Source organism: Trichoderma reesei (genome assembly GCF_000167675.1).
Source record: "Trichoderma reesei QM6a unplaced genomic scaffold TRIREscaffold_6, whole genome shotgun sequence".
NCBI lineage: Eukaryota > Fungi > Ascomycota > Sordariomycetes > Hypocreales > Hypocreaceae > Trichoderma > Trichoderma reesei.
The window spans coordinates 204,076-217,010 of record NW_006711153.1 but is presented as its reverse complement, the minus strand read 5'-3'; the positions used below and the strand labels follow the sequence as shown (position 1 = coordinate 217,010).

The window sequence follows — 12,935 nt, the reverse complement described above, 5'->3', positions numbered from 1 at the left end:
TTGCGCTGATAAAAGGTTGAGCCATCGCCGTCCAAATCCTTCAGAGTAATGATCAGCCTGCAGCCAAGTTTCGTCTGATACTCAAAACACCGCCCAATTCGAAGAACAAACTCCTGTCGAAATCATCAGTAAGATGAAGCTGATCAGCCATATTACGATTCCCAATGAAGCCGCTACATTTAACCGAATTGACATCATCAGTCGACTCGAACTCACGGAGCAATTGGAATTCGTCTTTCGTAAAGTCCTCTATACCCTGAATGTATCAGAAGTGCGCTTTCACGATTGGCCAAGGTAATCAACAGCCCTCCCCTTATACAAAACAACACATGAACAAACAAACAAACAAACAAACAAACAAGCACGCCGATACTCCGTCGTGAACCGCAGCTCACCGTAAATGTACAGGGTATCTCCTCCTCCTCTTAACCTCTCCATCCGAAACTACCTCCGCCTCGTCAAGTTTTGCAAATTCGCAGAGCTCCTCTGCCTGCTCGCGCTCCTCCTGACGCTGGTGCCCCCTCTGCTCGCGAGGCCGCCGAGATTCCTCAGTGCCCCATTCCGTCGCGGATCTCCAAAAAGTTCAGGTACCGCTGCTTCGTCCACCGCCGCGCCTGCTTCCCCCACACGATCATCGGCAGTGACAGCATCAGAATCACGAACCCCAGAACACCCAGCTCGATAAAGGTGTCCATGACGCCCGTGTCCAACCAGTAGCTCGCCACAAAGGTAAAGATCATGGCCAGCGTGTTGTTGATGACGGCAACGCCCACCATGCCCTCGAGGACCATATCCGGGTAGCAGTCGGCGAGGTACGTCAGGCTCAGGTCGCCCGCGCAGCCGTAGCCAAAGCCTATGAAGCCGAGGCCGACGTACGGGACGGGCCAGTCCCACCCCTTGGCCGAACCGATGCCGAACAACCACATGCCCGTCGGGAAGATGAGGACGCACAAGAACATGAGATAGAGGCGGAACTCGGCCTCCTGGATCCCCCGGTTACGCCGGCTGGCCCACAGCACAAACAGATCGCTGAGGTAGCCTCCGTAAAAACAGCCGAGGATGCTACCGATCAGACAGGGAATGTTCATGTTGCTCACAGCGACGTCCCCATAGTCCCAGGGGTCCTCGGTCCAGTAGTCTTCCTCAATGGTGAGGTAAAAGGACAGCGCAATGTTCTGCATCCCCCACTGCAGCCCGGCGAACCAGACGGCGGGGAAGGTGAAGATGCGCAGCGTGTGCCACAGACGGCCGACGTACTGCCTGGCGCCGACTCCGCGCAGGTTGGGGGCGGGCGTGACGAGGGCGATGCGCTGCCAGTACGACTTGGGGCGCGTGTAGTTGACGGAGAACTGGTCCGTCTCGCGGGCCTCTTCGTCTGACGCGCCGGCCGTGACCTTTTCGTCGCCGCTCGTCTTTTCATCGCCATTCATCGTTGCTTCGCCGCGAATGGCCTTTTCGTTGCTCGTCGGCACAGCCGGCGTTCGGTTCTCCGCCGCCTGCTGGTACCTCTCGCGAGGGAACGACGTCTCTTCCAAGCCAAAGTAAAAGAGCACAAAGTTGAAAGCAGACATGATGGCGCCCAGGTATCCGATCCAGCGCCACCCAAGGCTGCTGTCAGCGACGTAGCCGCCAATCAACGGACCCAGATACGTTCCCACGGAGGTGGCCAGCGTGTACAGACCCATCGACGTGCCGTTCTGGTGCTCGAACCAAATGTCCAGCAGGGACAGCTGCACCACGGCCTCGGCGACGGACTCGGAGGCCCCGACGAAGAGCTGCGTCCAGATGGCATCCTCGGCGGTCTTGAGGCGGCCGAACCATATGTTGCCAATCAGGCCCCAGGTTGCGCCCACGAGATACAAGATTCGGCGGCCGTACAGGTGGACGGCCGGGGAGCTCAGCAGGGTCCAGTAGCCAATGGCGAGGAAGAGGACGCCGGCGCCTGTGTTGAAGACGTCGTAGCTGATGCCATACTCCTCATTGACGCCCGTGCTGGCGGAGCCGGCGACGTTGGACGTTGCCGCCGTCAGGGCGACGGCGAAGCAGACGAGGCCGGTGTGCCATATCTTGCGCGGCAGGCTCCAGTTGAGGGGATCGTTGGGCGACTGGGTGGGCTGCGGGACGAGGACGATGCCGTCGTGCTTCTGGAGGAGGCCGTTGGCGGAGGTGCTGCTGGCGGACTCGTCGATGAAGACGCAGCGCGTGCCGGGGAGCACTTCGTCGATGTCGAGGACGGGCGTGGGCGGCTGAACGTCCATTGGGCGAGGGGGGGAAAGAACTCGAGGAGAGGAAGCTGAGTGGACTCGGGGGCTGGAGGAGGTTCGGGGGGGGCGCGAACTAGAGGGGAGTTCGAGGAGGGGGTCGAACTGGCTCACTGGAGCCTCATGCGGGTGCTGCTGTGGAGAGTGTCAGTTAAGAAGGGAGGAGAAGGAACAAGAGGGAAGAAGAGAGAAGAAGGGAAGAAAAAGGAAGGATATTTTACCTGCCAGACGGGCGAAAAGCGAGACAAGCGGAGGAGGTGACGATAAGAACCGGCACTTTTCCTGCCGTGTCTCGATTTTTTTTTTTCTCTCTCCCCCGTCCCGGTTGGTGGTGGTGTGTCCACACAAATCGGGCTTATCGAATGCAACCTCAAGTGCTGATTTTTTTTTTTTCCTGGTTTATTATCAGTGCATGGATCGTCGGTGGGTTCGTGACGGGAGCTCTAGCGGGGTGTGGATGGTTGGTTGCAGCGCGTTTAGTGGTCGGTTTTAGTGGTCTAGCGGGCTAGTTGTAGCGGGTGCGGGTACCTGCTGGAGGGGGGCGGAACCTGGTTGAGAGCGCCAAGGCGGGTGATGCACCGAGTTCAAGTTGCTTCATGTTGGTACAGTACCTGAGTGCTGCTTTCTCCCTCGGCGGATGAATAGCTAGCTTATCCAGACTCTTTCCTGACAATTATCTGAGTCACTACTATCTTCATCTTCTACCCAGCTACTGCAGACTATAATTCCGGGCCATGATACGGACGACTATTGATATCAGGTTCAATCGCATCGAGATTCACTCTGACGACGTGGCGGGCTCTCCAGGAATGGCAGACAGGGATCTCGCCCAATCAGCGCAGTGGCGCATCGGGAGCTGCGGGCCTTTTTGGGCTAGTCCTGGACGGCGCCCCCGGGGGGGGGATTTTGCTGGGGTTTGACAGACGGGAATCATTTCCATTTGATGTTGTAGATGGTGGTGGTGAAGGTTATTCTCAGGATGGTATTGGATGGAGTTGCGATATGATTTCCTCCTGAGTTGAACCATTGGTCTTGGCTGATTTGATGCTTGAGTTTGGTAGTAATCATATCTGTCTGAAGCGAGTCGAATTGGAGAATGATGTCATGTAGGTAGTAGGTAGCAAGACGTGACTGTATCTCACTCAAGTACTTGTAGGGTAGGTGGCCATCAAGGTGTGCTTTACCGGTATCGTTTTGAAAGCACCATGAACTTAGATCTCCAATCAATCTCTGAAACAGTCACAGTCATCAGAATCATACCTAACCACCACAGTCATCACATTACAATAACTACTAGGCAAGTATTCACAAGAATCATCTACTGGGTACGAAGGTATGCCAGCCCATCAACACCGGCTCACCGAATCGTCAACGTCACTCTCATCATCCCCAAACCGCCCGCCGCTCTGCCGCTGCGCACTCCGAATCGTCGCCATCGCCACGCTCGAGTCCATCATGAACTGGTGCCGCACCTCCTCCTGCCACAGATACCGCTTCCGCTTCCTCGTCTGCCAGTCCCCCATCACCGCCGGCGTCTTGCAAAAGTCCAGCGATGCCTCCTCAAAGTCGACCAGCATCACGCTCTCCCGCGACCGGTCAAACAGGAAATTGCTCGCCGACAGCCCTCCGTTGTACACGACGCCCAGCTTGTGGATCGCGTTCAACGCATTGTCCGCCATCTTGGCAATCATTTCCTTGTCAACTTGCCGGTAGCAGCTCAGAAACGGCCGTCCGCCCCAGCTCAGAAGCAGCAATTCCTTCCAAGGATTTTCGCTGTACCGCCACGGCCGTCCCATATCAAGCAGGCCAAGACAAACGGGCACGCAGTCACCCTGCAGCCCTACCATATGGTCGTAGACGGACTTTTCCATCCACATACTAGCGGAGCTCTTGCCGCCCTTTGCGATAAACGTGTAGCCATGCGACGTCAGCCTCACCTTGAGGGGCGATCGGAAGGTGTTGCCAATCCGCAACTGGACGCAGTCGGGATCCTGTCCTTCTCTGCTGTCGAGCTGTCTCAGGAGGAGGCGCATGAAGTCGCTGTAGTCGAGGTGAGCCGGTCCGTGAAACTCGGCGTTGGGGCAGTGAAGATCGGGGGCTGTCCCCTGTACCAGACCGAGGAGGCAGCTCTGGGAGCAGTACGGCTGGTCCATCAACGGGGGTCGAGGACCACTGAGGCATCGGTCGAGTTCGAGAATGACTCCGTCTCGGCCTGGTACATCATCGAGCCAGCTCCGGATCTTTTCGCTCTCCTTGGGCTCTGTCGTCTTCATCTCAATGTATAAGGGCGATTGCTTGAATCCTTGCCAGCGGTAGACCTTGAATGACGACGGCGACTGTGGCCTTGAAGTACACGTCTTGCGTATTCTATCCAACACGTCATCGTATCCCATCGTCCAGGTGTCCATATACGTGATAGACTCGCACCACGACTCGGGAAGCGGCCTCGCGCGGAGAGCCTGCAGCACCAGCCCAAACACGAGGGCACCCGCCGTCCGCTGAAGCCGTGTAGGGTCGTCGTTGAGAACCTCGCGCTCCGGCACGCACGGCGTGCAGTATATCGTACAAGGATCGTCCTCGGAGATGCGGCAGAAGATAAACGCCTCGCCCGTGCAGACGCACCCGTACTGTATGTCTCTGCTGATCATGTACGAATAGAGCTGCGTGACGGTGGCCGCCACCAGCGTCCTCGATGCAAAAGTGTAGTCGTCGCCCTCCTTGTCAATCACGTCTCGCTCGGGTCGGATCTCGGAGGCCAAACCGCACTTGATCTCGTCGAGTTGTAGTCTGTGCGGCAGCTGATGCACAATGGCGAATATGGGTGTCTTCGTTCCGTGATCCTCCCTGTGACGATATACGCACGATCGGTTGACCCAGATGCCGGCCCTCTTCGCCCTGCGGTGAGAGTTGCGCATCGACAGCTTCAGCTCGCCCGCGTCCTTGTGCCACGACGACTCCAGCATGGGCTCGTACACCTGGCCGAGGTCCTTGTCCGTCTCAATCGTCACCTTCACGTCGTCGCTGAGCCCGAGGCCGTTCCATAGCAGGCCGTCCTCGTACAGCTTGTCCATCAACTCCTGGACCACGTTCTCGATGGCGTAGCGTCCAAAATGCTGCAGCGACGCCTCGCTGTTTACCGGCGTCAGTGTCCGCCTGACGCTGTCCAGCTGCTCAATGGAAGGAAATTGCTGCTCCGTGCAGAATTCCGTCTCGGACGGCAGCTGGCTCCATACGCTTTCTTGCAGCTTGGCAAAGCCGTCCCAGGGAATGATTCGCCGCGGAAACGCCCAGCTGAGCGCTTCCTTCTGTGTGATGAGGGACCGGCTGGGTGTCTTCTGGAACCGCATATGCAGCGCATGGCAGGTCTTGAGGTACTGGGCGAGGTTCTGCGGCAGTCGGTCTCTCTCTCTGGTCGGTTCCCTCTCCCTGATAGGCTGTTGCAGCGATCGCTGGTCAATTTGTCGCTCGATCCGCTTGTACTCACGGTCGAAGAGCTCCTCGTAGCGGACATCGATTTTCTGGCGCTCCCGCTCGTATAGCTCATCACGTTCGCGGGCCAGCTGACGGAGTTTCCGCTGGTAAATCTCGTCACACTCGCGCTGAATGTCCCTGCATTCCTGCTCCCTCTTCTCGCACTCGGCTGCTACAAAATCTTGGAATAGCTCCTCGTCCTCGTCGTGGTCGAACCGCTTTCGATGGCGCGGAAACCCCTGGCGTCGACGCAGCTCCCGCTGCAGGACGCATTTCCGCTTCTTCAGCTCCTTGAAACTGGCGCTTGTCTCTGTCATTCTCGCGGTATCACGGCACTATAAGCTGTAAGATGCATTGGTGAGCACCGACGGGTATCAAGACCTGCAGCCTCCACGATCAGGAGGGCCTTGTTCATTGTTATAAGAGCTGGCCTTGTCTGTGGGCCCGAGCGGTGACAGCTCACAAAATTACAGCTAGGCTGCAAGCGGCTAGGAGGCTGGCGGGATAATATGACGGCTCGTTCGCGATCCCTGCAAGCTGATGGCCGTGAGCTGTCATTGGCGTTGACCCGGTGCTTGTTCAGTTGTGGCCCAGGCCCCATTACCCAGGACGCTCCATTGTTGGCCGTCTGTTGTACCACTTGGCTGGACCGTGATTTCCCTTTTATTGGGATGCTTTCTCCCCGATTCGCTGCTGGCCGCCAGGGGTCGTTCGCCACAGACACAGCAATAGTAACGGCGACAGACTCGAAATAACACGTGTGACACGAGGTTTGCGGTAGATGAGGCGGTGGATACGCCAATGTCCGGGGAACACCGATAGACGGACGTCCATCACAGAGCCCTGAGCCTCGAGGGCGTCGTATTACTACTTGTCGTCAGTTCGTACTGATGGCATCACCAATCTCGCCTACTACTATCGCTTTGATTGCCAGCAGTGAGGCAGCCTTGCTAAGAATAGATGCATGTTTGTGTCGTCCTGCTTCTGCTGCGCTAATCGGATCACCCTTTCCTGCCCCTGCTGTCGACGCTGAAAGAGTACTTACTGGCTGTACTCAACCGCCGTCGTGTACGCATCGTTCTCGTGGAGAGCCCAGTATCCGTCCCAGATTTCCTTTGTAATCGGTCCAACTTGTCCGTCCTTGATCGGCAGTCCATCGAGCTCCGTGATCGGCATCACTCCCCCAGCCGTGCTGCACAGAAACATCTCGTCGCAGCTGTACGCCATCTCGACGGGAACAGCCTCGACGCGGACCTCGATTCCCCGGGCCCTCGCTACCTCCATGACGGTCCTCCGCGTGATCCCGTGCAGTACCCCCCTGTCAGGCGTGTAGATGGCGCCGTTCTTGACTAGCACAATGTTATATCCCGCTCCCTCTGTCAAGTGCGAGTCGCCGTCCGTAAGAAGCGGATAGCTGGCGCCCCGGTCCCGCGCCTCGTGCATGCCGCGCACCATGTCGCCCCATTGCAGGTTCTTGATTGTGGGATCCATGGCCCCTGGCGGCGTCCGGCGGACCGTGCGAGCGACAATGGCGCTGCCGCCGCGATACTGCATGTCCGGGTCCATGAGCCAGACATACGGCAGTAATATCACGTACAGGTTGTTGACAATTTCCTCGGGTTTCGACCCTCGCACCCCCTTGAGCCCACGCGTCACGATGAGCTCAACGTAGGCGTCCCGCATCCCACTCTTTGCAACCATGTCAAACAGGATGGCCTTGAGCTCGTCCCTGGGCAGCGGCAGCTTGAACCTCATCTTGGCGCAGCTGGACTCGAAGCGCGTGATGTGGTCGTCTAGGCGGAAGAACTTGCTATTCCACACCGACGGAACATCATAGCACAGGTCGCCGTGGAGGAAGCCTTGGTCCAGGATCGGGATCCGGGCCTCTGCCAGTGGTGACAGCTCGCCCGCGATCCAGGCGACGCCGCTGGCATATGGATTGTCGCTTGCTTCGAGGGCAGCTTGCCTTTGTCTGTACGCGTCAAAGAGGGAGTTCATCCAAGACATTGTGATGGTGACGGTAATGGTGATGGTGATGAAGCTTGAATGGGTAGAATCAAGGACGTAAGTGCGGAGCCACTCTTATAAATCCATCCTGCCGGATTATATTCATCTGTTTAGCTCAGCATCGTGCTCGACGATCGATCAAGAGGTGCAGTAGCTGCAAATGCGGTGGGTAGCCGCGATGCCTGAACAGGGAATGTCGTCCGCAGGGAGTTGGAGGACGATCGGAGAAGTTGGTCGTTTGCGGGGAAGTGGCAGAAGAGCTTCTAAACAGCTCTAGAATGTTAGCTTAAGCCAAGTTGTCTGGTTGGAGAAGAATCATACCTACCTAGGTAATACATGTAATGAGGGCACAGTCATCCTGGGAATAGTCGGAGATGCTGCGAGTGGCGGAGGAATGTGTGCCGTAGGTTGAAGAGATGACGAAGGCGAGTCAGCCAGTTTCTTTGATGCAAACCGAGGCACTTCAGAAACTCACCTTCATTGACTGACTTTGTTCATGGCAGACAAAGGCAACTCTCTCTCTTCTGACAATTTGTGTGGACGGTGAGTTAGGTATCTTAAGCGAGGGCAACTGTTCGAATTGGCCCAACATTTCATGCTGAGGAAGGCACAGTCGGAGTCACGGGGCCTCGAGTCCATGTGCACACAGCCCTCCCCTTGACCGAGAAATTCCAGACTCTTGCAACGTGCCTCTCATCAACAATCATCGGTGAAGTGCCAGTACTCTTCGGGCCAGTACTCTTCGGTCCGAATTTCTGACACTCGCTTTGCTACCACCTCCAATTGTCAAGCCGTCTTGACCACCACTCTCCAATGGCGAGGTTGCAACACCTGGCAGCAACATGATGGCGAGGTAGGTGACCCCAATTGCTCCATCGTTGTATCACGCAAGAGACACAACAAGCACTGACGGATCGGCTCACCAGGCAACTCGAACCAAGCCAGCTCTCCAGTCGGGCTCAAGAACAGCCGCAACTGTTGTCGAAAGCCCTCAATCGCGGACTATCTGTCTCTTCGACTTGATCGCAAACCTCCCTCAACAATGAAGCTTATGGCCACTCTGCAATAGAACCTCAAGACGTAAGACGATAAGCTGCGTCAGCCGCTTGAGGATACTGGCAGTGCTGCGGTAAACGCAAGTCCCCCAATATTAGCGCTGACAGCTGAAACTATATTCGACTGCTCTAGGACCACAATCTTTAACATAAATATACCATGGCCTGCAAGCAACCTCACCCGAAGAGACCCTTCTTCTCCAGGTATACTCACACGCTGTATCATGTGGCCTTTCAACTCCTATCCTGAGCGAACGGCGGAGGATGTCGACGACGAAACATACGACTACGTCATTGTCGGAGGTAACTTGAGATCGATCTTATTAGCTGAGTATAGGTCCTTCGATTCTGACACTTGGTTTCCACCGGCGGCGCCGGCGGCTGCGTCCTAGCATCTCGTCTCTCCGAAGACCCCAACGTATCCGTCCTTCTACTTGAAAAGGGCTTCGTCAATGATAGCCTCATCGGCCGCATTCCCCTCCTTTCTCTACATCCAAGCATGCCGGGCACCGCAGCCGTGAAGTATCTCAGTCAGCTTTCCACGGCAGTCAACCGGAAGCTCTCCCTCTTCTGGGGAGAGGCCCTCGGAGGGTCGACCCGTATCAATGCAATGGTTCTCACGCGAGGCCCTCCCAGCAACTACAACGACTGGTCCCAGGAGTACGGGCTCAAGAACTGGGCCTGGGAGAAGGTGGAGCCTTACTTCATCAAAAGCGAAAACGCCATCGGCCACCCAAAAGCTCAACATCGAGGCCATCAGGGGCCGGTCGAGAACCGCCAGATGGCCTTGCCATTCTCCTGCTACCCCTTCATCGAGAAGGCCGTTCGCAAGCTGGGATTCCCAGTTTACGACGACTGCAACGATCCGGCCGCGGGTGCGCAGGGATACTTTAGCCTCGACCACACCATCAACGGCAACGGCCGGAGGCTCTCTGCTTACCAGGCATGGCTGAACAAAGACATTGCTACCACTCGAAAATCGCACCTCACCGTCTGCACCGGCGTAACCGTCTCCAAACTCGACATCAACCCCGTATCTCGGAGAGTGGTGGGAGTTCGAATCCACAGGAAAGGGAAGACGGGCAATGGCGATTATTCTGTCAGGGCACGGCGAGAAGTGGTACTATGCGCGGGTGCGTTAGGGACTCCTCCGGTATTGATGCGCAGGTATGCCATTCTACAGATGCCACCTAAGCAACAGCAAGCAACCGGCTAATAAACGACAACCCAGTGGGATCGGACCCAAAGACCAGCTCGATCAACTTGGCATACCCATCATCCAAGAATCGTCTGCGGTGGGCAGCAACCTCATGGACCATATCGCCGTAGCCATCATGTCCAAGCTCCCGGCACGCGACACCATCCACAGCCTCTACAATCCGCTCGTCTTCATCTGGCAGCTGATCCTCTGGATCTTCTTTGGCCGCGGCCTTCTTGCATACTCTTCCACAAGCTCAACCATCTTTCTTCGAACGACTGCCATCGATGACACGACTCTGCAAGTCCAGACTTGCCGCGATGGAATCGACACAATGGATTCCATGAATCCACAAAACGTGCCTGATGTCGAAATTATGGTGATTCCTGTGTCTTGCTACCTCGATGTGAATGTCACCGCCCATCCTCTTATGACTTGGCAGTGCACACTGGTCCAGCCGTTCAGTAAAGGAAGCCTCCGACTGACAAGCACCAATTCCGAACACTTGCCTGAAGTTTTTCATCCGCTTCTTCGAGATGACCGGGACCTTGTGCCCATGCGAAAGGCAATCCGCATGTCGCTGCGTCTTGGCCAGGAATTTGCCCGCTCGGGATACCCTCATCCGGCACCCGTGCTTTACGGACCTGGCATGGACCTGCAATATCTCGATGGCATATTTGGTTACGCAACACAGCTACCAGGCAAACAGCAAGAAAGGAAAGGCGGCATAAAGGAGCTCCCAGACTGGCAAACCATCTCGGACAAAGCCATCGACGACTACGCATATCGTACTTACCAGAGTTCCCTTCACTACGCGTGCACTTGTCGAATGTCTCTTGACCCGACAGATGGCGTCGTGGACCAGAAGCTGCGAGTCTTTGGAATCGATCGCCTCCGCATAGCAGATGCGAGCGTGTTTCCCAAGGTCACGAGTGGACACACAATGGCACCAACCATGATGGTGGCCGAGAGATGTGCCGATTTCATCAAGGAGACGTGGCGGGACAAAGAGTCGCTGGGAATCTGAGCTTGCTGGGATGCAGTCAATATTTGGATGGCTAGCATAGCGGGAGAGAATCGAGTTCTCTCGCACAACCGCTCTGAGGCAGCGTCCTCGTTGGCTCTCCCATTTCCACCGCCCATCCACCGTCATCACCCAGCGTGACCTGTCCCGCTGTCCAGCGTCATGTCGGCGGTTCCTTGACTCCTGGTGACTATTGATGATGTATAATGCGTCACGGGTGACAGTAGCCTCACTAACACGGCGACGTGACGAGACATATGCAACTTTACGACCTGATAGGGGATATTCAGAGTCCGTGACCTGGCACCAACCTGCTCGCTCAACGGACATTGGGAGTCTGACGATGACTAGGTCGGCTTTCTGGTTGGTGAAGGATAAATACAAGCCAGGAGCAGCTATTGAATGTGAAAGCAAGAGGGAAAGAGGACAAGCGCACGATTTGCTGAGAGTATAACACTGGAGGTGAAGGAGAAGACTCTGAGAGGAAAAAGACGACCAGCTACTAGGTAGTATGGAGGCATGAAGAAGGTACGTCCAAAGGGGGGGTTTCGCGGATGGCTCGAGCTCAAAAAGTCTCCGAGCTCTGTGGGACTCACCAATAAGACACTTCTCATTTGAGGCCATTGCTAACCACCTCTTATAGCTTCTGCTGTCGACAGCATTCCTTTTGCAAACCACCCTCAACCTCTCAACACTTTCGATACCTCGCAACAGCGCGTCGACTGTATCCCCTTCAGCCTCTTGACGCCATCTCTTATCACGCTGCTGCTGCAGTCGACAATCGATGTTGCCTCCATGGGCATCAACATCTGCGCCATGTACGAGTAGCAAGCATATTCCATCACGCCACCAATGTGCACGGTCGCCACGTTCCAAGTCGCACGATTCTATCATGGGGTTCAGTGTTGTTGTCCCCATGGTTGACATCGATATCGAAGAAGTGATGGACGAAAGTCTTGCGCACTTACAGTCTCAACATCGCTAGCCCTGGTGGAACTGCGGGTAGCTGGACTCGATTCCGGAAATCTGCGCCATATTCAGGCAGTCGTCGACCTTTTTCAAAGGGCGTCGGAGGCACAGGCAACATAAGTGCTTCTTCGCGATTCCCGACCACCCTAGGTTTGCTCCGCACCCAAGGAGTATTTACAGGTATCGAGCGCACTTATGGACGCCGGAAAGGGGAACGCCGCATGGATAGCCAGCGTACCTCGGCAGGCAGTACGCGGGCGTGCTCCTCGTCAAGCAATGCAAAAGGACAATAAAGTTCAATTCTTATGGAAGCATAGCCGTGGCGGGGCCTTACACATGTCGTCGAGCAGCAGCTCGTGATTTGGAGGCTCAAAGTCGTTTGCGCGTCTTTCCCAAGCTCTCTTGGATGGCCATGCCACTGGATTTCGTCCACCCTCTTTGCAAGCAAGGTCGATTGCGTCTGTTCTCGCCTGTTGGATTGGCATCAAGAGTTGGGCATAAGCTGGCCGGGACGCTATATTCGAAATTATGTCATATGGTGCGATGAATACAGGCTTTGCTTTCCGATGGCACATCGTGAAGCTCTCAGTGCCGCTGCTGCCGTTCGACTCCTAGATCGAAAGACGTCTTGCACGGCTGGGCCTCAAGTGTCTGAAACCCAATTGCTCATGTAAGTCCGCGAATTTGTATGGAGATAACTGCGAATGGGTTGTGTTGACGGAGACATAGTCTGTCGAGTCATGAAGACCGAGAGGGTGTAGGTAGTGTGTGAATGACGCCGTGACCGAAGAGGTCAATCCACCCAATGAGACAAGACCGGGCATCGGGCGGCTTTAGCGGCGGAAGAACGCTGATTGGTTGGCGCCCAAGAAACGTCGGCGGAAGAAAGCTCATTGGTCAGGCTGCTTCAGCTTGGCGATCTCCTGTCCAAGCGTCAAGCCCATGTATGC

General features: G+C 55.9%; 4 protein-coding genes across 4 annotated transcripts; 1 reads left to right on the top strand and 3 right to left on the bottom strand.

The window, feature by feature from the left end:
* Nucleotides 1-548: 548 nt before the first annotated feature.
* On the bottom strand, nucleotides 549-2,258 carry TRIREDRAFT_59515 (uncharacterized protein; the record flags this gene model as incomplete). The annotated part of the gene is made up of 2 exons (XM_006964033.1): nucleotides 549-1,611; nucleotides 1,678-2,258. The coding sequence occupies 2 exons, from the start codon at nucleotides 2,256-2,258 to the stop codon at nucleotides 549-551; spliced, it is 1,644 nt and encodes a 547-aa protein (XP_006964095.1).
* A 1,257-nt stretch (nucleotides 2,259-3,515) lies between these two features.
* On the bottom strand, nucleotides 3,516-6,049 carry TRIREDRAFT_105854 (uncharacterized protein; the record flags this gene model as incomplete). Its single annotated transcript, XM_006964032.1, has 2 exons — nucleotides 3,516-3,521; nucleotides 3,623-6,049. The coding sequence occupies 2 exons, from the start codon at nucleotides 6,047-6,049 to the stop codon at nucleotides 3,516-3,518; spliced, it is 2,433 nt and encodes an 810-aa protein (XP_006964094.1).
* Nucleotides 6,050-6,773: 724 nt separating this feature from the next.
* TRIREDRAFT_59338 (D-Alanine aminotransferase) lies at nucleotides 6,774-7,739 on the bottom strand (the record flags this gene model as incomplete). Its single annotated transcript, XM_006964031.1, has 1 exon — nucleotides 6,774-7,739. One exon carries the CDS (start codon nucleotides 7,737-7,739, stop codon nucleotides 6,774-6,776), a length of 966 nt encoding a protein of 321 aa, XP_006964093.1.
* Nucleotides 7,740-9,293: 1,554 nt separating this feature from the next.
* TRIREDRAFT_105851 (GMC oxidoreductase) lies at nucleotides 9,294-11,019 on the top strand (the record flags this gene model as incomplete). Its single annotated transcript, XM_006964183.2, has 2 exons — nucleotides 9,294-9,961; nucleotides 10,026-11,019. The coding sequence occupies 2 exons, from the start codon at nucleotides 9,294-9,296 to the stop codon at nucleotides 11,017-11,019; spliced, it is 1,662 nt and encodes a 553-aa protein (XP_006964245.1).
* Between the last annotated feature and the right edge of the window lie 1,916 nt (nucleotides 11,020-12,935).